Below are 24,286 nucleotides of genomic sequence, written 5' to 3' on the forward strand. Positions count from 1 at the left end.
GGGGCCTCTGTTGCAGAATGCGTGACTTTGTAACCTGGGTAATGCTGGCTAGCTCCTAGGGCAATCACTATTATTTTGAGTTGTCATTAGAAGTGAGACGATCAAGTAAATTATTTATGAGACACTTGCGATTGTGTAGAGTAAGATCGAGAGGGCAAAACAACTACACAAAGTTCAATTCCACGAGGAGCTGAGCTCTACGCAGAGTACCTTCTGTCTGGTATAGTTACTGGTCATAAAAGCTTTCTGTATACTAACAATTGCACTATGGAATATCATTATAACCTTTACCTGCACATGAATTAGCCGTGACTGAGAGTATATTAAAATTTATGATATCCTCGCGGCGGACTGTTCGATCCTGAAGTAAATGTTACACACATCCGTTGAGTTTGAGACCGTGTGTACTATAATCTATGCGTAGCAGTCATATAGAAGCGTGGAACAGTCTTGATCGGGCCATGTCGCACTCTTACAACGACCTAGAGGCAACAAAAGATTCATATTAGGATCAAAAATAATAACTTTAATTCTATGTGGTCCGCATATGCACTATAGGTGAGCTCGGAGGTTAAACGGACAATACTCGATTACGGGCGCTCATTCGAGTACTTCTTCAAATCGATCTTCCCAGTGAGTCAGATTCGGTCACATCTATATTGTGAGTGCAGTATAGTAAATGATTATTTGTGAAAATTGTTGTAATGAATATTCTTAGAACACTATTTATACTAAAGCGCGCTTTAAACAGACGTGGCTCTTCATGTGAACGGCATAGACAAACTATTAATAATTTTCCCCAAGAAGAACGCTATCCATATCAATTATTGAGTAAGTTGGGCTGTCTTATGCTACAATTGACTTAAAATACTTTTCTAAAATGCACACTAATTTAAAATGTTATTATTATTATTATTATTATTATATATTTTAAATTCAGTGCGCTGCTATCGATAGTAGCGCTGTCAGTTCGAGCGCTAAACTTTCCATCAACGCTTATGCGATTTGGTCAACTTTTGCTTTTTGCAGTCCGCCGCGTACGAACTGTCAAAACGAATGTCTGTCTGTCTCGCTCACACACACACACACACACACACAGCAGACATATGCTATATATAATAGCAGCGACTGCTCATCAGTTTTGGCACGTGGCTTTTTGCATATGACAGTTGGCAGTGAGTTAGGCTCGCTGAACTACGGGCGCGTATACGCAATATATGCATATGAAGTATACGCAACTTGGTAGCTAATGCTTGTCGCTCGATCGATTTTCTCTGTGGCTCTGTCGACTGCAACTCAAACTGCGTCTCGCTGTCTGCACATGGCTCGAACGTGTGAAATTTATGGTTTGATTTCGTTTTGGCAGCGTCAATATGCCAAGTAAAGCAGACGGCAAAGCCAAAGCCAAAGCCGAAGCTCTTGTCGCATGTCTCAAATATTTATGGCTAATACGTGAGCACACACACATGCACATATATACATTTAAGCCATGTGTGTAAAAGGCTTGACTGCAGCTGCGAATCTTGCGCTTGATTAGAGCAAAAAATATGTTGGGCTATATAGGAGCAGACCGAGCGCTATGCGTGTTTAAAAAGTTTTTAGTCGATTGCAATTACTGCAAAGTGCACGTAAAAATCACGTATGTTTAAATTCACTTTAACATCATTAAGACAAAGTGCGCTGCTTGCGGTTCAAGAGAGTCTGCCACAGACCGCACCACCTGCCCCACCCGCCCCGACCCACCGGCGTATACGCTGCAGTCAAAGAAAGCAGTCTAATGAAAATTTAAGTGGTGCATGCTTGATTTAGCAAATGAGTTGAGTTGAGAGCTGAACCTGAACTCACATGCACAAGTCGCAGTCCCAGTGTAATTCACAAATTAATTAAATGTGCGATTTTAATTGCATGTTGCAGGCAATTTCATGCCACAGACACACACACACACACTCACACACATACACTTGCTTACTTTCTTTGGCTTACAATTGCGCAAACGTAACTCAGCCACAAGTTCGTGTCCTTCCATATGCTTGAGCACTTATGTTTCAATGTGGGTGTGCGACAAAAGTTTCACGCACATTAACGCAAATTGCGGCTGTTTGCTTAATTCTGCGTGCCAGTTTAATTGAGCCCAACAACAATTTGAGGCCACTGCTGCCTACGCCATATCGAGACTCTCGTTTCATAAATCTAATTCCGAAGCCGCACAAAGCACAAGCCTAATCTAAATACACCAACTACAATCAAAGGCACAGCTTGAAATGCCGCCGGGCGTTTGCCATACTCAAGCTGCCGCCATTTTGTATGCAGCTGCGTTTTCACTGTTACTGTAACTGAAACTGACCGTCGGCTCAGCAGGGTGAACGCATCGGAAGTGGCCCGCCGCACTTTGTCTTTAGTCCTTGTGCGTAACCTTTGAGCCATTAAGATAAGCGCAGCAGCGCCAGCAACAACAACAACAACAAGAGAAGCGAAAAAAGAAATCACAAAGCAGCGCGCACACAAAACGAAACGTGGCCTGACAAACAAAAGCGTAAAAATGAATTATTTGACTCTCCCTCGGCCACTTCATATACGCTGCAAACGATTTGCACAGCAGCAAGTCCAACAAACTAATTATTCACATTTATATTTCATTTATCATAATGAATTTATAATTTTATTTATGAATTTTAAGCAGATTAATAAAACCGGTTAAGTGAAAAATAAATACGAAAAGTAAAATAAAATAATGAGAATTTTCAACATAAGCAAAAGTCAAAAAAGAATTATTATTAATAAGTATTTATTATTAAATTTCTTATATTATTATATATTATTTATATACAGTCATTTAATCTGTAGTGTTAAAGTCTTTAAATTAAAATTAAGTATACGCCGTCTCAATGAAGTTTTAATCTCTTTAATATAATAAATATTGCTTTTTATTTTTATAAGTAAGTGAATTATTTTACATTGGCATATTTAGTCTGCAGAATTATAACAATTATTACAACTACAAATATTAAGTATACGAGATTAGTAAAGTGAAGTTTAACTTAATCATTTAAATGAACAATGCTACTTTTAAGTTTTATTTTTTGTGGACATTTAATTTCTTAAATTAGCTTATTTGTTTATTTATAAGTCTACAGCGTATCTCTGGGCCGAGCAGTCGAGTTTAATTGAAGCCTTGTCTCATTAGCGCCGCAAACGCTTTAAAAACTTTGCCGGCCACAGTCGGCGTCAAAGTTTGGCCATTTTTTATGCGCGCAGCAACTAGAGGCCATATATCTTACAGCGCTAACTGCGTGCGCTATAAATACTCTTCACAAAAAAATAAAATAAAGTAAAATAAAATAAAAGAAAGAAAGAAAGTAGCTGCCGTATCGAGAGCGTAGCCACCGCAATCGGAATCGCACTTTGTGCAGTTGCAGATTCAAATTCAAATCCAAATGCAAATGCAAATCATTATTTTGGAACTCCAGCTGCAGCTGGTGCGGCGGCTGCTGCTGCTGCTGCTGCTGCAGTCGCACGTGATTGCTGCAACGCGAACTTGACTTGACTGCTGCTTGTCCACGTCTCATTGCGGGCACATTCCGCCTAAGTATCGCACTTGGGCAACTTATTGATGCGCATAAATCAGTAAAACGAGTCCCCGAGCAGCGAGAATAGACAGAGAGCGACTTTGTATGCAAAATCACTGCAGTAGAAAATTAGAACATTTCCAACTGACAGTCAATGTCGTTGCTGGGGCTTTGGCCAAAACACGTATCCGCTCCAGAGAAGACTTGCGCCCAAATTAAGACGCACTCTGTGAAAGAGTTTAAAGTAGTCTATCTCTATCTCTCTCTATCTCTCTCTGTCTTGCTGCACGTGACAGCTGAAGCGACGGCGCAAATTGCAATTAACTTTTGGGCGTCGCTAATTAGAAGGGTGTTTAAAAAATATAAAGAAGATGCGCCAAAGTCGCTTTAAGTGCACAATTAGCCAGACACGCAACAAAATAAAATAACAAAGCAAAGTCGCTAACAAAAAAAAAAGGAGAGAACGCAAAAAAAATGACACTAAAGCATGCTTTACATTTTTAAGCAGCGAGTCAGCGCCAACGCTGGCGCCAATTAGAGTGGCTAACAACCCACCTGAGTGCTTGTTGTTGTTGCTGCTGTTGTTGTTGTTGTTCTGGGTGTTATGTCTCTCAGCCATTATCAATTGCTCACGTCATCAATCAAAGTCTTAGCAGGTGCTAACCGCTATACATTGTTTCTATGTGTGTGTGTGTGCGCTTGTCTATTGTGGCGTCGCTGATAATTTGTTCAAAATAAAAATATCAGAGCTCAACAGGCAGTAACGCAAACATTTTTTCACACGCTTCAATTGTTTGATGGACGATTCATCGATAAGCTTCAAAATGCGCGTATTGGCATAGAAATTTTAGAGTTTATATTGAGAGAGTTTTATATTGATTCAGACTCTTACACATATTCATGTTTAAATAAATTCTTAAACGCTATTATTTTCGCACTGTGTATCGTTTTTATGCTATGTAATTTATTTTGATAATGTGACAAGCGTAAATAAGTTAAATTGACTTACAATTTTTCCATTCGGCATTAACAATGTTTCAATCTTTGCTTCAATACTTAACAATAAGCTGCAAACTGCTTCGTTAGTTTACTTTCTCTCAATAAATATTTGAATTGCATGTTGTATGTTTAAAACAATAAATTGCACAAATATATTTCAATTCATTTTATTATCGACTTTACGTCATTCAAGTGGTAAAGTGACAATTGGCTCAAATCGTAAAGTGCATTTATATTTTAATAGCCCTGCATTCACTAAATAATTTATTGTGCTGATATGAATTCGACAATGAAAATGAAGTGAAGCTATAAACGTGCAATTTAAGACTTAAGCAAATTGCTTAGCTGGCATTGCTTTTATTTAAATACAGTGTTGAGCCAAATGGGCTACTTTTGTTTAATATTTAATTACAAATGGCTTGGTTAAGCTACTGACAACAAAGTGTATTTGATATTTGGTAATTCCCAAATATATTATTATATACAGTACAAACTTTTTAACACCAACGCCATTATCAGTTGACGTCATCATCTCGATTTTGCTATTGTCGTATTTTTATAAGTAGGTTTATTTATAAAAAACCGCAGTCGACTCTAATTAATTTGTGTAGCTTTTAGCCTTTGCTTGGCAACAGGCGAATGCTGTTGCATTAATTAACACGCAACGTACTTGGGGTGGCGTGTCTGAGGCTTTGCCCCGAAGCCGCGCTTGTCATAAAGTTATATGCAGAAATATATACAATTCAGTATGCAATGCCAGTTTGCTCTGCGCTGCGTATATTTCGCACTTCATTTATAAAAAATATATAACTTTTAACTTGATTAAAAATGGCGACAACAACAACAGCAGCAGCAGCAGAAAAATCAGCAGCGCAGCACGCGAAAGAGCGTGGGCGTGGGTAAAGGCTACGGAAAAGGCAAAGTGAAATCTTATGCAATTAACTTAAAGCCAACTTGACTTGGGCAAAGGACAAGTGCAAGATACTTGCCGGCGAGTAGCTGCTGCTGCTGTTGCAACGTGAGTGGGGGGGTGTTGCTGCTGGGTGGTTAGTCTGACTAGCGTTTGAAAAACTAATTGACATCGTTGCTCTGGCAGCGCTGACAGCTGGCGCGCCTGCCTTTCAAATACCCGGGCGCGCAAATATTTTCACAGTTTCAACTTTTATATTTTTTTCTTGCATTTTAGTTTTTCCACTTTTTTTTTTTTATTTTGCGCTCGACAGTTTTAATTTAATTTTAGCCGCCCCGAAATTCAGCGGCCATCGTTCGTTGCAGGCGCCAAACGTACAAAATTTTGCGCGTCCTTTTTGCGGCCTGTTGGGAACTGCCGTGTACAGGAGCAACTATTGTCGGTGTCATTAAAAAAGTTCACTCTACGATTTGAGCGTGGCGCTAGCTTAATGGCCAAGATTTTAATCAGAAAATGACTTAAGCGCTAAGACACAAGCAGAGGCCGTAACTATAACTAAGTGCCGAGACTCGCTGGCATTGTCACCAGTCACATCTGGCTTTGATTATTGCAACGCTTAGTCGCACACAAACACAGACACACACACACACACTTGCTGACATGGCGCAATTTGAAAAGCAGATTGCAATCTTGGCGCTAACAGACGTTGCAGTTCGACTACCAAAATATAATATTAAAGTAAGAAAAAAAACGGCAAGTTGCAGCGCATTAAAAAGTTTTATATGCGCAGCAGCGAAAAATTGCATTAACCGCAGGCGCAACTTGCCACAAGTCCTTGCTGCACCGCACCCAATGGACCAAGAGAGTGCGACTAAGAGAGAGGAGGAGAGAGTGAGAACGCTTTAATCGATAACAGCACGAAAGTCAGCATGTGTTGGAAAGTTCTTTAATTGCACCGCAATTAAGATCCGCAAATGAAGATAATTCTTCCAGTCGGGGAATGTGCCATTATCTTCAACTTGCCTCAAGTTCTTTCGTAAATCAGTTGCTCAATAAAAAATTACAATTTGCGTTTTAAGAGTTTTGCGAATTTTTATGTTAAGAAGTTTTTTTTGCATTGTTTTAATGACAAGGTTGCATGGGAGCCATAGTGTTCCATTCCATGGGTTTCATTGGAGGCATTGTTTTCGATTCCATGGGTTTCATGGGTGGCATAGTGTTCCATTCCATTGGTTTCATAGGTGTCATTGTATTCCATTCCATGGGTTTCATGGGCGGCATAGTATTCCATTCCATTGGTTTCATAGTCGGAATAGTGTTCCATTCCAATGGTTTCAATGTAGGCATCGATGAACAACCTTCACCATTGCATTCCACTTGTGTCTGATTGCTCGTTTGGTTCTGGCTCTGTCCATTTCCGTTCCATTCCAATGGTTTCAGCGTGTTCCACTCCAGCGGCGCCAGCGTAGGCATCGTCGCGCAATCCTCGCCACTGCACTGCGTTTGTGTCTGGTTGCCATTGCCGGTTTGGTTCTGACTCTGGCTCTGTTGTCCATCTCCGGAGGATTGCTGCTGACAGCCGGTTCCGGTCTGCGTCTGCGTCTGCTGACCATTCGCCGAGGTCTGTGTATGCGTCCCATTGTTGCCCTCATTGCAATGCACTTGGCTGGCTATAGGTAATGCCTGCACAAGAGTAGAAATTGAAACAGAGAAAATAATTGCTTTGACAATTGTCGGAGTCCATTTTCATTACGTGCACGCAGGACCACAGCAAGAGCGCGGTCAGCAGCAAAGGACTAGCGTAGCCGGAACACAGCATGTTGTGGGGGCCTTGAAAAGCAAATTACAACTGCGCGTTATTGTTGCCAAAATAATTAGGTAAGCCAGCCAGCAGGCGTTGCGATAAGCGAACCGAGCCACACGCATAAAACCAGCAAAACCTTAAAGACTTAAATATAGATAAAGCAAATGAAAAGATTACAAAATTGAAATGTGCTTCATTATAGTAATTAAACTGTTATGTTAGGTCGGCAGCCACTTACAATTATTTAATTTATAATAGGCAGCAGGAAAAATAAAAATAATAATTACATTAGCTCAAATTTAAAGTAAAAGTAATGCTCAGAAATATTTTACACATGTTTATCAGAATATGATACGAAATTACAATTGCTCATTCTTTAAATAAGAACAACTAACACAATTAATAAATATTCAATATAAACATAAACGTTTAGCACATTGCTTCAATGCTCTGAGTAAAATTCAGCTTAATTACAATTTTTTTTGGTCTGTAACTCTCACTTTCATGCTCAGCTTCTAACTCTCTTTGCATAGGTCGCCTAATGCAGTCAAAACAAGTGGACAGGTTAAAGTTGGGCGCCACCAACATTTAAAACCTTTGGACTAGGTATCGTCAACAAAACAACACGCATGCACTCACAAAACATACTAACAACAGCTACGGTCAACAGCTCGTTTCGGCTGTAGGCGATCAGCTGCGAACGTGCCGCCGCTGCGTCGGCAGCGACGTTTGTATGGCGGGTCAGCACGTGCACCCCCCGCTGAGGGGAACCTAAATAAAATTTAAAAAAAAAAAATTGGGAAAATGTAATTTTAATTAATTTGTTGTAAGCTATTTATCCGATCGATCTGAAACGTGCACAATCGGTCGAAACATGACTAGGCAATTTGGTGATTTATTTCAGATTTTTAAAGATTTTTGTACTGCCTTTATATGGTTTTTTTCGATTTGCGGGGGAGGGGGGAGGAAATAGAAAATAAATAAAAGCGTAGTGTCCTGGATATAGGAGCACCTACATACCAAATTTTGGTTGCTCTGGCTCTTATAGTTGCTGGAGGACACACGCACTCCCTCACAGACGGACAAAGAACGAAGACAGGACGGCACAGACGGACACACAGGCAATAATTCTGACTCAGCTCGTCGAGCTGATCAAGCATATATATACTTTTTATGGGGTCTGTCACGCCTCCTTCTCCCCTGTTACATACATTTGAGCACCTTGCATAATACCCTTTTTCCATTTTTACAAAAATGTCAAAGTGTATAAAAAACCCATCCTCAATGCACATTAGGCGCTCTCCCAGCGACGCTATCATTCACCCCAGCTCAGAGCGATCGAGCGCTTACGAACGCAGGTCAGAGGAGCAGCGATGCAGACGAGCGTAGAGCAGCAGAGGCTACGATCAGTAGTGTATGAACTGCTGGCGGTTAATCAAGCAGTGATCGAGTTGCCAGAGTAATAATAATAATATATTACTTACAATCTATAACTGAGCTGTTCTTACTTAAATTTTCGCTATCTTACTGTCTTTAAATTTATGCAACAAAATTGTTGTATACAAATCGTTAGCAGTGGAACAGCAAATCAATAAAATGAGTTGAGCCCAAAGTTTAATTAAGATTTATATCAGCCATTCGTTTATTGTTCTTGTTATTATCATTTATGTAAAGTAGTTTATAAAGCATTGAAAGCCTCTACCATTCTATAAATTTGTAGGTGAGCCTATTATAAATAGCTCTGAGGTAACGTAGTAGTTTATATGTATACAAAAAATATCCATAAAGCTTATGCTTGCTTAACTTTTGTCAGTAAATAAGAAATTTGTAAAAGCCGATATGATAGCTCGACTATTCGTATATTTTTTGAACTTTGCTGTTGATTTGTTGTAAATTCAGTCAAAAAATTATAAATGCTGTTTGCTTGGCTGGTGTGCGCTTCAAAATTGAAATGAATATGCTGCAACATTTTTAAACAATGCTCATTTATTAAGTGGTTAATTTATTTAAATATTACCAGCTACTGTGGAGGCGATCACAAGAGGAGCAGCTGTGCTCACCGAGGAGGCCGCACCATCGGTAATAGTAGAAACACTAGCGTCGCCAGACTGAGAGCTTTGGGTCCCAGTTGGAGTTACAGCCACTGTAGTGGGAGCGGCGGTTGAGGTTGTGGGCAGACCATTCTTCAGGCAGGCATCGAGCAGATCATAGGTGGCGGCTGTGTCGCGCACATAGTTGCTCTCGGTGGTGTTGGTGCACTGGTATTCCGTATCCTGATTGGCCTTGAGCGCCTCGGCGAGCGTGTTGCCGGTGGTGGCGGCATTTGTGGATATGTCGTAGATCACAGAGATGTCGGCTTGGGCCTACAGCAATGAGCATTAAAATTAGAGAGCGTGCCACAAAGTCGACTGTGAACTGCTTACCGCGCTGGCATAGCAGGTGAAGAAGCTGAAGGTGTCATTGTCGCTGCTGTCGCAAGCACTGAAAGCGCCGCACAAGCTGCTCACTTCCTGCTTATACATCGACTGCTCCTTCAGCGCCTCCGCAGTCAAGTTGGCAGTCACTGCATTGGCTGCACTAATACAGGCCTGATACGAGCTGGAGAATGCGGCAGCAACTTCATTCAGCATGGGCAGATACAAAGAAAAGCAGTTGGCAGTTACATCCGGTGAGTCCACATCAAAATTACGCGCATTCAAATATTTATCCAAAGTTGCCTGTAGTGGCGCCTGCACTGCGCTCGGCTTGGCCTAGAGTAGAGCAAATGTAAGCATCAATTCTATACTTGAAACTCTGCTCCTTGCGTTTATTACTTGGGCCAAGATGGCCAGGCTGGCCAACAGTAGTACGCTGCTCAGTAGCTTCATGTTGAGGCGCTTCAATTAACTGTTTGGTGGCCACAGTCTGACACTAATGCTTTATATATGCTACGCACAGTGGTTTGAGCACAATGATTGATCCGTTTGCAAGTGAATTCGTTGTCAATTCTTTTGTCTGCCCTAGGGCAGCGTCTGGCAACAGGAAATATCAGTGAAAGGCTTGGTGTGCGCTACGCTTCGTTGTGGGTGATCAATTAGCTGGCATTAAGATGACACCAGCGACTTATGACTGAGGCCTCAAATTGCTTTGCATGTGCATTTCCAATTGAGCGCCAACGTGCTCGGAGCTCAGGGTCATTATCCAAAAATAGTTTAATTATTAAGCGAAATTACAAAAACACGCCTCAACTAATTGCCAACTTGATAAGCGCCTCGGTATGCTTAATTTTTGTAGAATTATGCTAACAATGCGCCAGCTAATATTTAAACAATTAAGCCCATTTATGAGCCAATGTGGCTGTCAAGCTTGAACATGTTCGATATTCTTATCTCTGTCAGCAGCTGTTATTATTCATTAACAAATTTGTGAAATATTAATATCATAGTCATAATAATTAATTGTATTTGTTAGCAACAAAAAATGGGAATTTTAAGTCGAATTATTCATTAAATATTTTTTATATAATATGTAAATAGTTTAGAGCACACTGATTTCAATCGTTTTTGTTAGTAAATTTAAATGGAAAATGAAACTGCACCATGGACAAATAAGTAAAAACAATCTCAAAATGCATATATCTCTCAGAAATGTATTGAAAAGTCTGTGCAGGAGCCCAAGTTGTCATCAAATATAAATAATATAAATAAATAAAGAACATGTTTAAATTAATGAATTTGAGCATGTAAAATAAGTTTGCACAGATATATAATCCTCTGTATATACCAAGGATTTTATCTCAATATTATTTCATTAAGGTTGGACATCATTTTGCAGTTGTAATGCACAATTTGCATTTGTTCTGTTTAATAAATATCTGCATATCCTAAAAGTAGGCAACAGGTTGGTTTTAGTATTTACTTCGGGTAGCCCAACAACACGCATTTGTTTCAAATTACTAAAAGCAGTGAAAAGTTAAAGAGTAACTGAAAAATCTATTAAAATCGGAAGTGATATTGAATAGGCTGATTGGTTCTCTATTCTTAAAAAACAATGAAAGCTCTTATTTACCACAAAGAATAAGAAAATTAATAAAAAGCACAAAATTACTTTATCTTTATTTATACATTGTTGCTTAAGCACAGAGTTTTAACAGATTAATATGCATAGATTCCTCACTTAATAAATAAAATAAAAAAAAAAAAAAAAAAAAAATATGCATAGATGACTTATTTATTTTAAGAAAATAAAAAGCCAAGTGGTTGGATTATTTGAATACAGAATTTGCACTTCTTAAAATTCCCTAAACAGCTAAAACGGCAGCACTGAATGAATTGTGCTGTAGGGCAGTACTTCTGGGCAGCCCTTAAAGTAGGCAACAAAACATTGAACGTTCGCAAACAGTTTGGCAAGCAGAGTTTGGGCCTAATACACTAGATAATAGAGTGGCGATAAAGTAAACAAACAAGCGATACATCAATGTCACAAGTTAGCCAAAAAAGAGCTATAGCAGACAATACGGGCCTTATAACGATTTCTGCAGTTTCATGTGGGCGACAAAACAAAGCAGACCTCGATAATGAAAACTGTATGCAAAGCACTCCCGCTGCTGCTTTTGTTACAATTGCTGGTGAGTGAGCGCACCCAAAAGCCAAAAGGAAATATATAGAGTACAGCATTTGAGTCTGTTGCAGCCGCAACGAGAAGCAACGGAGAGCACACGCTGCTTGTTGAGCCTGACGGCATTTCTGGAGAGTCACGATGTGGCCGGCGTAGGCAATACCAAGCACTGCTTTGCCAGCTACTTGCCACAGCTGGAGCAAATGGGCGCAAGCTGGTCCAAGGGCTACGACAACTGTCTGCAGCAGGCGAGCAGTGTGCGCGGCAAAGTGGTACAGAGTGTGGCAGCGGTGCAGCAAATTATGCGGCAGGCAGCGTTGAAAATCAGCTCATACATCAGTCAGTGCGTGCAGCTAACAGATGCATTGGATATGTTCGACTGCTTTGGCAAACTGGTGAGAGAGAAAATATTCAGAGTGGCTAAAACTTCAATGCTTTGCTTCTAGGCCAAGCTGCAGTTGGCCAGCATGTACGCCATTTCCTTTAACGCCTCGGAGTATGCCTTGAGCCTGACGCAGCAGCTCAGTCATATCGAAGTGGAGCGTTATCTATGCACAAATGCCACTGAGCAGCGCTATGTGATGGGCACGGCGGGCGTCTTTAATTCGCTCGACAATTGCCTGCAGCAGGCCAACACGCTAGACTAGATTAAACTTCGACTTCGACTAGTAACTAAGCTTATTTATTTAAGAGTAAATTCTAGCTGCGACATTGCAGCAACTGCTCGTAGTTCTCACGCATGCCGTTCACATAGACAAGCTGCGCTTCGAGCGTGCATAGCACAAATGTTTGCTGCACTGCATCGTAGTCCTCGCGCAGACGAGTCTCGGCGCTGCTGGCGTTGTAATTGATCTGCATCAGCAGCTGCTGATTGCGCTTGCCCTACAAAGCAGAGCACTTGTTAGTCAAGAGTTTAACGCCACAGCGACAGCTACTTACATTATCTTGCATGCACTTGAAGTACTCCAAATCCTCATCGAGCGTATCGCATTGCTGCATATTGTTGCAGACTGTGCTGGCGCCCAGTTGGATTTGTTCGCGCTCCATTTGCTCGTCTATGCTCAGATCGTATTTCGTTTCGTTGGCCGTCAGCTCACACGAGCTGAAGCTTTGCATATAGATACTTGAGGCATTGGCACTTGCCAGCGCGTACTCATCGTGACACTCGTCAAGCGTGGACGTGGACTCTGGCCACTCATCAGCTGGCAAATCTGCATGAGAGTCACGCGCCAGCAGCAGCTGCACCAACAGCAGCGCCCAGAGCCACAAGTGGCGTCGTCTGGTCTCGTTCTCCAACTGTTTTTGTACCGCGCGCATTTAGCTGAAGATTTTAAATGTCTCTGGTCTAGACTGCGCTGCTGCCCAAAGCTGTCGAGTGCTTAAGACTGCACAAGTATACACTTAATTGAGAATTTCCTACTAAAATCGATTTGCTTGTTGTTATTTTTGTTGCTGCTGTTGTTGGTGATATACAATCGTTTAAGCGATTTAGATTGGCATATCAATTGACAGTTACAGTTCCACAAAATGTCATTATCTTTATCATGTCCAAGTGTGTTTCTGCAAGCTAATAAAATTTTGTTGATCTCTTATCGCCACCGCTACAAATATCAAGTGCGCTCTTTATTGCTGTAATACGTCTCTAGCCTGTTACTAATTTGCTGACTAAACTATTTACACAGTTCAACAAGTTTCTTTGTAAATAGCAACAAAATAAATTAAATGTTAATGACGTCTGCTCAAGTGTTTACCTAATAAATAAATATATTGATAATGTTTTGAATGATAATGAGTCATAAAAATCAACATATGTTGATAATTTAATTTGCCACAATAACAAAGAACTTCACAATTCCCAGACTAACCAGCCGATAAAGCAACACTCAACCAACTATTTTATACACTTTGATAGGACGTCTAATCAGTCAAAAAAATCTTACCGCCGATTACTCAATATTAAATGTAAATTCAAATTAATCTATCCATTTCTTTTTATTTCGCTTATTTTTTATATTCATTCGTTTACAATTTTTTAAACAAAATATAATTTAAATTATCAAAATCTTTGACGAAATGTACTTTTTTTATTTATTATTCACTTACAAACTAAAAACATACTTTTTGTTTAAAAGAAACGTTTAAGTTGACCCATTGTTCGCTTGTACAGCAATGGCAGCGCCCTGTTTAAATCTTCCTCTGGTGGTCTCTCAGTAGTTTCGTCGGGCTCTTCAGTAGTTTCTGCAGGTTCAGTGATTGGCTCCTCAGTAGTTTCGTCGGGCTTCTCTGTGGGCTCTTCAGTTGTTTCAGCAGGTTCGGTGATGGGCTCCTCAGTAGTTTCATCGGGCTTCTCTGTAGGCTCTTCAGTTGTTTCAGCAGGTTCGGTGATTGGCTCCTCAGTAGTTCATCGGCTTCTCTGTAGGCCTTCATTTTTCAGCAGGTTCGGTGATTGGCTCCTTAGTAGTTTCATCGGGCTTCTCTGTGGGCTCTTCAGTTGTTTCAGCAGGTTCGGTAATTGGCTCCTCAGTCGTTTCATCGGGCTTCTCTGTAGGCTCTTCAGTTGTTTCAGCAGGTTCAGTGATTGGCTCCTCAGTAGTTTCATCGGGCTTCTCTGTAGGCTCTTCAGTTGTTTCAGCAGGTTCGGTGATTGGCTCCTTAGTAGTTTCATCGGGCTTCTCTGTGGGCTCTTCAGTTGTTTCAGCAGGTTCCGTGATGGGCTCCTCAGTAGTTTCATCGGGCTTCTCTGTGGGCTCTTCAGTTGTTTCAGCAGGTTCGGTGATTGGCTCCTCAGTAGTTTCATCGGGCTTCTCTGTGGGCTCTTCAGTTGTTTCAGCAGGTTCGGTGATTGGCTCCTCAGTAGTTTCATCGGGCTTCTCTGTGGGCTCTTCAGTTGTTTCAGCAGGTTCGGTGATTGGCTCCTCAGTAGTTTCGTCGGGCTTCTCTGTGGGCTCTTCAGTTGTTTCAGCAGGTTCGGTGATTGGCTCCTCAGTAGTTTCATCGGGCTTCTCTGTAGGCTCTTCAGTTGTTTCAGCAGGTTCGGTAATTGGCTCCTCAGTAGTTTCGTCGGGCTTCTCTGTGGGCTCTTCAGTTGTATTGTCTTCAGTTGTTGGTTCATCAGTAGGATTCACTGTAGTTCCTCCGGATTTACAATCATTGAACTCGGAATCACATTTCTCCAAGTCATGTGCATAGTCGAAGCGGGCTGCATCGGTACATTGTCTGCGCTCTGACTCGATATTCTCATATTTGCCAAACAAACTGTTGTATTTAGCGTTTGCATCACTGTTCAAGGTGAAGGAGATTTTATAGCTGTCAGCCGACTATGTCAAAAGTATAAGAAAGTGTAATTAATAAGACCTAAGTTGAATTTAACTCTCAAATACTTGCCGCATTTTGATAGCAATCAAAGAATTCCAACCCATCGGTGATTTCATTGCAGGATTCAAGATTATTGCACATGCCTCCGCTGCGATCCAACAGATCCTGGCGATCCTCGGCACTCTGAGCAGTCAGCTGATTGCGCTTTTCCTGAGCACTGGAGAGGCAAAAGGTGTATTCCTTGTTGTAGTTGTTCAGCACGCCTTGTTGATCTTCAATATACTTATTGAAGCAACTGGCAACTAGATCGGGATCATCGTTAACAGAGTAGGCCGATACCATAGAACGCATGGCACGCTCGTGTAGTGCAACAAACGGCGATAGATCGTATTCCAACACGTGGCCGAAAACGCTGTGGCCGGAAGCCAACAGCAGGCACAAAGAAAGCACGAAGTTCATAGCTATGTAGTCTTAATTTTATTTCACTGTATTCCTTAGTTGGTGATCCCGACGAAAAGCTAATATTGACTGAAAGTATTCTGTGGCAGGCTGAACTTTTATACTCTTTGGCAATGACAATGCGAGCTATCTCCTTAGATCATTGATTAAAAACCAATCAATGCAAGGGTAAACTCAATGAGAGCTATTAACGCATCAAATTTAAAATTAACTGCCATGTATCTGTCTAAGCGCTATCTGCTACTAAAATATTTTAATAATGAATGCGAATCTCATTTTGGGCAATATTTAGTACGCGTCCTGATAAGATGTGTGTCTAGTTTCAGGGAATTTATGAAGCACTTAACTAATCTGTGATTTGCTTGACGAGAATGATCGTGAGCGTCAAGAGCGCTGCAGAGCCGAATAAAAAGAACCAGTTCACAAATATAAGAACAGCCTTTAACATAATTTTTAAAGATTTTATTACTTTGTTCTTATTAAAATCACATAATCAAATTAATATATAGAGATAAAAACATAATTTTCCAAAATAAATTCACAGACAGATTATATTTGATTATTGTATATTAATACAGTATTTATGTTGTTTTTAGCTGCTGCAAAAAAAAAAGTATTGACTTAATAACGACTCAGGCAACTTTTCAAGGTACTCAAAATGTCCTTAATTGTGGCTTGCTTTTCAGAGCTGTCACAGAATTCATTGTCACCAAAATCCTTTTCGATGGAAGAAGCTGCAGTCAATTAAGTGGGTGGTGCAGCTGTGGATTCATAGGCCCGCTCCCATTTGTTGGGTCAAGCCCATTGTCAATCAGACAGTAATATTCGCGCATCTAAGTCAACAGCACCAGAGAATTTGCCGAAATTGTGTACATGGTCTTGACATTAGTAGTAAATGAACAGATTCTATTCGGAACTTACGGCATCAACATAGCATGTGAAGTAATCAAAGAAGCCGTATTTGATAGAGTCTCGTAATTGAGCTAAGGTCTTCGGTATGTTGACTATTTAAAAGCGAGCTGCTCAAGTCTATATCTATGTAGTACACAATTTATAATGTTTTAGATTTACTATATCACAAGGTTTTTCAAACTAACAAAGTCGACAGACAGTATTCTTTATTCTTATGTTTGTGGTTCCTCAGTTATTGGTTCTTTAGTTATTGGTTCTTCAGTTGTTGGGTCCTCGGTTTTTGGCTCCTCAGTTATTGGTTCGTCAGTAGGATTCATGGTAGTTCCGCCGGATTTACAATCATTGAACTCGGAATCACATTTCTCTAAGTCATGTGCATAGTCGACGCGGGCTGCATCGGTACATTGTCTGCGGTCTAAATCGATAGTCTTATATTTGGCCTCGAAGATGCTGTAGTAAGCGTTTGCATCGCTGTTCAAGGTGAACGAGGTTTTGTAGCTGTCAGCCGACTATATAATGTAACAAAGTATAAATATTTAAACTTTAGTTGAATCTAACTCAAATACTTGCCGCATTTCTATAGCAATCAAAGAATTCCAATCCGTCGATGACATCATCGCAGGAATAAAGATTAGCGCACATGCCTCCGCTGCGATCCACCAGATCCTGGCGATCCTTGGCACTCTGAGCAGTCAGCTGATTGCGCTTTTCCTGAGCACTGGAGAGGCAAACGGTGTATTCCTTGTTGTAGTTGTTCAGCACGCCTTGTTGATCTTCAATATACTTATTGAAGCAACTGGCAACTAGATCGGGATCATCGTTAGCAGAGTAGGCCGATACCATAGAACGCATGGCACGCTCTTGTAGTGCAACAAAGGGCGATAGATCGTATTCCAACACGTGGCCCAAAACGCTGTGGCCGGAAGCCAACAGCAGGCACAAAGACAGCACGAATTTCATAGTTATATAGGTAATATTGTATTCCACTGTATTCCTTAGTTGGTGATCCCGACGAAACGCTAAAAAATTACTGAAAGTTGCCAGTGGCAGGCTGAACTTTTATAGCCCAAAAACTCTTTGGCAGTGACAATGCGAGCTGTCTTCATAGATCATTGATTAAAAACCAATCAATACAAATATAAACTCAATGAGAGCTATTAACGCATCAAATTTAAAATTAAAAACTGTCTGTTCACAATAATATTTTAATTATGAATGCGAATCACATTCGGGGCAATATTTAGTATGCATTCTGATAAGATTTATTGGGCCACTTCGCTAATCTATAATTGACTCACGACAATGAGCGTGAGTGTTAAGAGCGCTAATATGGGCTGCAAACACCAAATCAAAGGAACTAGTTCACAGCCACAAATATGAGAACAAGTTTTTGATATCATTTTTATACTTTTTTTATTTGTACTTATTCAATTTAACTAATGATATTTATTTTTATGTATACAGCTATTAAAACATAAGTTTTTTTCAAAATAAATTCATAGCCAGATTATATTTGATTTGTATATACAGTACACATTATTTTGTAGCACAGGCTGCTACCAAAATAACTTGTTTACTTAGTGACGGCTTAGCCAACTCTTCAAGTTGCTCAAGATGTCCTTAATTTTGGCTTGCTCCTCAGCGCTGCGATGCAAGTCCTCTTCTGGCATATCCTCTTCGGTGGGAGGAGCTGCGGTTGATTCAGTAGCTGGTGTTGCTGTAGATTCTGTGGAGGGAGCTGCAGTCGATTCAGTTGGAGGAGCAGCTGTGGATTCAGTGGGAGGAGCTGCAGTCGATTCAGTTGGAGGAGCTGCAGTCGACTCAGTCGGAGGAGCTGCAGTCGATTCAGTGGGTGGGGCAGCTGTGGATTCAGTTGTTGGCGCAGCTGTGGAATCCGTTGGTGGTGCCTCTGTGGATTCAGTTGGGGGAGCAGCTGTGGATTCAGTGGGTGGTGGATTTGTTGGGATTCCTTGGCCCGACAGACACTTGCTTAGCTCTTCATAAGTGTTAGCGGTGTTCTCCACATAGGCACGCTCCGATTTGTTGGTGCAAGAATATTGCTCAATTTCGATAAGGCGGTATTCTTCGCGCACCTGAGCCAACAGCTCTGAAGAATTGGCTGAAATGGTGTACATGGTCTTGGCATTGTCACCGCCCTAAAAACAAAATTCAAAGTCTTAGAAACAGTAAACAGACTAAAAGACTTCACTTGGAACTTACGGCCTCAGCATAGCATTCGAAGTAAGCAATGGAGCCAGACAATGCACTACAAGTAGTCAAAGCTTTGCAGGCGTCGTCAGATGCATTATCAATGCGGGTGCGATTTTCCTTGGTGGTGTCATCGATGCCAGCTTCAGCTTCTTTCGCGGCAGTCAGGCAGGCTGCGTATTCCGTCTTGTAGTTGTCGGCAATATTATTGAGCTGCGGCAGATAGTAGTCAAAGCAGGAGAGCGAGCGTGTTGGATTATCCTGGCTGAGATCGCGAGAACGCATCATGAACTGCATGAGGCCCACGTCGGGCAGCAGCATATGGGGCACAGCCTGGCTGAGGCCAAGAGCCAGCAATAGCACACACACTTTATTAAACATTTGGAATGTAATTAAAACTTAACTGGTTTCGATATTAGTATCGTTTGGCGATCGGTTCGTAATTGAGCTAAAGTTTTAGTTCTGTTAACTATTTATAGGTGCGAAGCTCGAGTGTTTAGTGGGTCTATAAAAAAACTGCACCTAGTACACCATTTATAATGTTTTAGATTTGGTATATCACAAGGGTTATCAAACTTACAAAGTCGATTGACAGTATCTATCTTATCGCTAATAATTGACACTCACTAAAGGCGCGTTTCCATTGAAATTGTTCAATTAAACTATGCGCTGCGTCATCGAAAATCTTTTTATTTGACACAAATATTTGCACATACTTTGCACAATTTAGATAAATATAAATAACAATAACAAAAGCGGGAAAAACACAAGATATATTTGAAAGACAAGCCGAACGAGACGTGATATAATCTCAATGTCGAGTGCTTGCTGATAGGAAACTATTTCATTCTATTTCCAAGGAAAATAAGAGAAAACATTATAGTAGCAATCAGCCGAACACTTCAAAGTTGTCGTCTTAAGCTTAAAAGCCTATAGTTATTTCTGGTCAAGGCAATTATCAAATGTCACTCAAAGATAAGAGCATAGTAGCTATGTTACTAACAATAGTAGAAAAAACAAACGTAATTTCAACAGCAATTATGCTTCGACACTACCCTGCAGTACACATTGTAAGTTCATCAGTTACCCTGCAATACGACTCACTAATAAATTGACCAACATTCGCCTGCTTTGTTTCCTCTGCCAATTATCTTAACTTGCTTTAAACTTATTGCAACAAAATCAAAACAAAACCAATTGCCACCAGCTGTGCTGAAGGTTATTATTATTTTCTAGCTAATTATAAACAATGTTTGTAATTTGTATTTGGTTTCGTTAATGTTGCCTTAACCCATATAACCTTGTTGTATTCTTATCAATAGCGCCGCGTCTTCGTCTTTAGCACTGCTTATCAGAACACCACGTGTTTGGTCAAAGCACAAACACAACCCAAGTATGCACATATCAGATATAGCAAAACTTCAGCTTATTCATTAAATTAATTAGCGCGTGTTTTGTTAGGCAATTAATATGGCATAACGACTGCAATTGCTGCTGAAAATGTCGTAAGTAATAAAATAAATTAACCATTCTTTCTTATCAATTTAATTCCTCAACAATTTTGTATATACTTTATAAAGAAATCAGCAATGGCTTAAAGATCAACGATTAATTTTGCAATGTAAAAAATTTATTCAGAAACAATTATTAAGAGAATTATTAACATAAGCTATACAGACTTGCAAACAATTTGAATGAAATTTATAATTAATTTGAATATAAATTGTTTCCAAATCAATTTAAATCTCTCATCAATATTATCTATTTGACTCACAGTTAATATTGAAATTCAATTTCGTAGTTGCCGGCAGGCCTTGGCTTTGTCAAAGCTAAATATTGCAGGTGTTGCCAGCAGCAACAGCAGCAACACCTGTGAGACATTTAAGTTGCAGTTGCAGCTAGCTAATTTGCATATCTTAATTGCATTCTTTTGTGTATGTATGTGTGTGTGTGTGTGAAGTGCAAACAGCGCTCAAGTTGGCGTGGCTTTAAATCAGCCAAAGGCCGCTGCAACACTGGAGGTAACACAACACCTAGTAGCTTGAATTTTGGGGGCATGCTGCTGTTGCTGCTGCTGCTGCTGCGTGCGGCAACATTTCTAATTTGTTTTAATTGCAGTGACAACAAGGCCGCAGGCTGACGGCAACAACAACAACAACAACACCAACAAATAATAAGCAACAACGCAGGCAAAACAAACGCAATTAAATTTTAAATGAAAAGCGCCTGCAGGCACTTTACGCACTAACTGTTTACTTAAGTGTGTGGAGCTGTCTGCATGTGTGTGTGTGTGTGTGAATTAAAGCCTTTTGCTTAGTCAGCCTGAAAGTCAAGCAGAGGTCGCCATCAGCATCTTTAATTAAGTTTGTTGTCCAAGTTGCAATTGGCATCGAACGAACTTTCAGTCAATAATTTCCTTTATCAGTAACTAAGTAAATGACAAAAGTTTGCAGTTGTCGCAAGCATAAGCTTTGCATATTTATTATCAACAGGCAAAAAAGGGAAGAGCTAAAGCTGCGTATACGCAATAAAAACATGTAGCTTAGTGTAGCATATGATCTAACCATTTCTGCATCTCCTTCTTCAGATTATTCTTGCTAATGGTTCCATGCGAGCTGGAGCGTGGTGCAGAACGAGTTGTGGTTTCTTCTGCGCTGGTTGATTCGTGGGCTTCTGTTGTTGTGGTGGGTTCCGCAGTCGGTACATCAGTGGAAGCCTCAGTGGAAGCCTCAGTGGAAGCCTCAGTGGGAGCCGCAGTGGGAGCCGTAGTGGGAGCCGCAGTGGGAGCCGCAGTGGGATCCGCAGTGGGAGCCGCAGTGGGAGCCGCAGTGGGAGCCTCACTGGAAGCCTCACTGGAAGCCTCAGTGGGAGCCGCAGTGGAAGTGGGGATTGGACTGGGCACGGGCGCACCATTCAGGCAAGCTTGCAGATTGTCATTAACCGTGCTGGAGTCATTGTTATACTTATTTAGGCACTCAGTAGCGCATATGTCGTGCTGTTTCTGAGCTGTAGCCATGTCTCCCTTCATGGCGGCATCGGATTCGTAAGCTTGCCCAGTTATTTTGTACATAACTTGAGTATCATCCGAACCCTAGAATGAATCACTAACTTTAGTTTTTTTGCAACAAACTGGGGGCTGATATAACTTACCACGGAGCTGTAGCACTGCAAGGCCTCACTGCTGTTGCTGTTTTGGCATGCGTTAATCCTTTCGCAAGCATCCGCCGAACTTTTATTCAGTTCTTCTACAATTTTGGCGTACTGGTCGTTCAACGCCACCAAGCTCTTGTTCAAGGAGGAAGTGCAGCCAAAATATGCGGCCTCATACTCCTCCTGAACTTCAGTTATTAAGCCATAATAGTAAGAGAAGCACTCCATGGAGTGCGCAGGATTCTGATCAAAAGCGGCGGTGTTCGCTTGCATCGTCAGCATAAGCTTGGAATGCCCACTGGCGGGTGCGTACTGGGCCAAGGCACAGGCGACCAAACAGGCCAGCACTACTAAAGTTTTGCTCAATTGCATGTTGTATAAAATTTATATTATTTTTCGTTTAACTCGCTACTGCGTTTCGTGTTCGACTTGTGCTCAAATCAAATACAAACTGCCTTTTATAGCTGCCTCAAGTTCTTTAGCATAATATCGCCCATTGATATGATAAGGTGATTTTTGCTTTGTAGCAAATACTTAATTCAAAAATAGAAAGTTGATAATTATCATGTGCTTTTAACTGGAATTAAGATTATTCAGGCTTATCAAATATTGAGAAAGCAATTAAAATATGCGTGCAAAATAAATAAAGTATACGTAGCGTCTTCAGCAGTCGCGCATGCCCCAACAATTTGTCTAATTTATCATTATTATTTAACTGCATATAATTTTATCCTAATGTGCTTGCTTATCGCGCGCCCAAGACATTGATAAATTTGCTTAAAAAAAAGCACCCAAAGCTTAGTTGAGTGACTAAGCATTTCCGTTTGTCCGTTGTCAGACACAAAATATATTTCTTATCATACATTAAACTTGTCTGTGCGAGTTGCACAATTATTTTGTTGTTCTATTATCAATTAAATAAATTAACTTTAGAGTGCATTAGCGTTCGGTTCAAAGGCACCACTAGAGCATGTCAAATATGGCGCATTGCCTAAATTCTAGCACAAGCTTCACTGCAAATAAGCGCAATTCATTTTCATTTGCGCACAATGGCAGCAATTTTTCAGCAGCCTGCCACAAGTGAAGCTCCACGTGCAGCAGCAGCAGCAGCCACACATACAATGCATTTTCAATTTTAACGCTGGCTCTGGTGCGCTTGCTGTTGATGCATGACGAGCTGTTGGAGTGCACGCCGTACCAACGGGCGTATGATTAACTTTATTTACTTAAAAAGCAAACACTGCGCATACTAAGCAATGCAGCTGCCCCAGCTGCAGTTGCAGGCGGCCTCGTGCCGCCTCACCTCGAACAGTTGAAGGTTCATATTCCAGTTGCTGTCAGCACAAATAAACTTGCTGAACGCCCCGACATTGAGTTACGTTGAACTGCACACACTGATGATAGCCTGTCAGTCAGTCAGCCAACTGCCACCTACTAAATGGTTTAAGACAGCAGCGCGCATTGCAATTTTTAGCAGCGACATGAGCTACTAACATACTTTAGTTCAATAAGCGAAACATTAAAAACACACGCAGAATATTTCACTTCACTTGATATTGACTTAACCTATGTTAAGCTATGTTATGTTAAGCTTACAGCTTATGTTATGTTATGCTATGTTAATGTTAAGCTGATAACGATAGCATAGCAATAACTATAGATAATGATCTAGGTCGCAAATTCAAATAATTCATTATAATTAATAATATTTTATTGTTTTTAAAATAAGTTAGACAGATGTAAAGAGCAACAAGATAAATATACAGCTATAATTATTATTGACTATTATTATCTGCTCTATTACTTTTTACATTATTTAATTCGTCAAAGTATTCACTTTATTTTAAAATAAAATACAATATATTTATTCGGATATTGGTTGTTGGCTTTATTTATGATTATACGTATTTATACATCTATATTTATTATCTATATTTATAGATCCCACAGTTGTTGCACGAAATATTGGGAAATTCCAAAAGCAGTATAATAATCATTTTATTAATATATTCATTTATTTGTTATTGTAGATTAAGGGCAGCATAACAAATGTTAAATTAAAAAAAGTATTTCTCTCGATCAATCGAACTGTTGCTTGTCTATTTATCAAATACCATTGCCCTTTAACTCCATTCACATAATATAATCGTAAAAGAAACATTCTAACTATTTATCAAATATTATACACTAAAATAAACTGTTGCCGAATATGTTCGTAATCTGCCAACATTTCGACTATCTTGTATCCGTCGGAGAATCCGAAAAAACTGGCGTCAATGTAAATCCCCAATTTAGTGCATTTATAACCAAATGAATCACTTGAAAGTTTCAATTTGGAATAGCCAAAAGCTGAAAGGCCATAAAGCT

The 24,286-nt window shown here is 40.3% G+C and overlaps 5 protein-coding genes across 5 annotated transcripts; 1 reads left to right on the top strand and 4 right to left on the bottom strand.

The window, feature by feature from the left end:
• Positions 1-6,547: 6,547 nt before the first annotated feature.
• On the bottom strand, positions 6,548-7,313 carry LOC108595942. The gene is made up of 2 exons (XM_017981227.1): positions 7,229-7,313; positions 6,548-7,158 (listed from the first exon to the last, which is right to left on the bottom strand). Exons 1-2 carry the CDS (start codon positions 7,292-7,294, stop codon positions 6,598-6,600), a joined length of 627 nt encoding a protein of 208 aa, XP_017836716.1. The 5' UTR covers positions 7,295-7,313; the 3' UTR covers positions 6,548-6,597.
• A 1,894-nt stretch (positions 7,314-9,207) lies between these two features.
• LOC108594880 (CG5767) lies at positions 9,208-19,230 on the bottom strand. The gene is made up of 11 exons (XM_033295028.1): positions 18,782-19,230; positions 18,141-18,717; positions 17,128-17,580; positions 15,291-15,651; positions 15,001-15,154; positions 12,815-13,171; positions 12,613-12,757; positions 10,093-10,160; positions 9,703-10,029; positions 9,297-9,642; positions 9,208-9,239 (listed from the first exon to the last, which is right to left on the bottom strand). The coding sequence occupies exons 1-11, from the start codon at positions 19,148-19,150 to the stop codon at positions 9,220-9,222; spliced, it is 3,177 nt and encodes a 1,058-aa protein (XP_033150919.1). The 5' UTR covers positions 19,151-19,230; the 3' UTR covers positions 9,208-9,219.
• LOC108595561 lies at positions 11,788-12,577 on the top strand. The gene is made up of 3 exons (XM_017980821.1): positions 11,788-11,885; positions 11,950-12,270; positions 12,322-12,577. Exons 1-3 carry the CDS (start codon positions 11,835-11,837, stop codon positions 12,520-12,522), a joined length of 573 nt encoding a protein of 190 aa, XP_017836310.1. The 5' UTR covers positions 11,788-11,834; the 3' UTR covers positions 12,523-12,577.
• LOC108595562 lies at positions 12,528-13,534 on the bottom strand. The gene is made up of 2 exons (XM_017980822.1): positions 12,815-13,534; positions 12,528-12,757 (listed from the first exon to the last, which is right to left on the bottom strand). The coding sequence occupies exons 1-2, from the start codon at positions 13,190-13,192 to the stop codon at positions 12,575-12,577; spliced, it is 561 nt and encodes a 186-aa protein (XP_017836311.1). The 5' UTR covers positions 13,193-13,534; the 3' UTR covers positions 12,528-12,574.
• A 1,985-nt stretch (positions 19,231-21,215) lies between the features above and the next one.
• Positions 21,216-22,347, bottom strand: LOC108597475 (glycoprotein gp100). Its single transcript, XM_017984049.1, has 2 exons — positions 21,920-22,347; positions 21,216-21,860 (listed from the first exon to the last, which is right to left on the bottom strand). Exons 1-2 carry the CDS (start codon positions 22,289-22,291, stop codon positions 21,312-21,314), a joined length of 921 nt encoding a protein of 306 aa, XP_017839538.1. The 5' UTR covers positions 22,292-22,347; the 3' UTR covers positions 21,216-21,311.
• Between the last annotated feature and the right edge of the window lie 1,939 nt (positions 22,348-24,286).

This window comes from Drosophila busckii, chromosome 2R (assembly GCF_011750605.1).
Source record: "Drosophila busckii strain San Diego stock center, stock number 13000-0081.31 chromosome 2R, ASM1175060v1, whole genome shotgun sequence".
NCBI classification, from domain to species: domain Eukaryota; kingdom Metazoa; phylum Arthropoda; class Insecta; order Diptera; family Drosophilidae; genus Drosophila; species Drosophila busckii.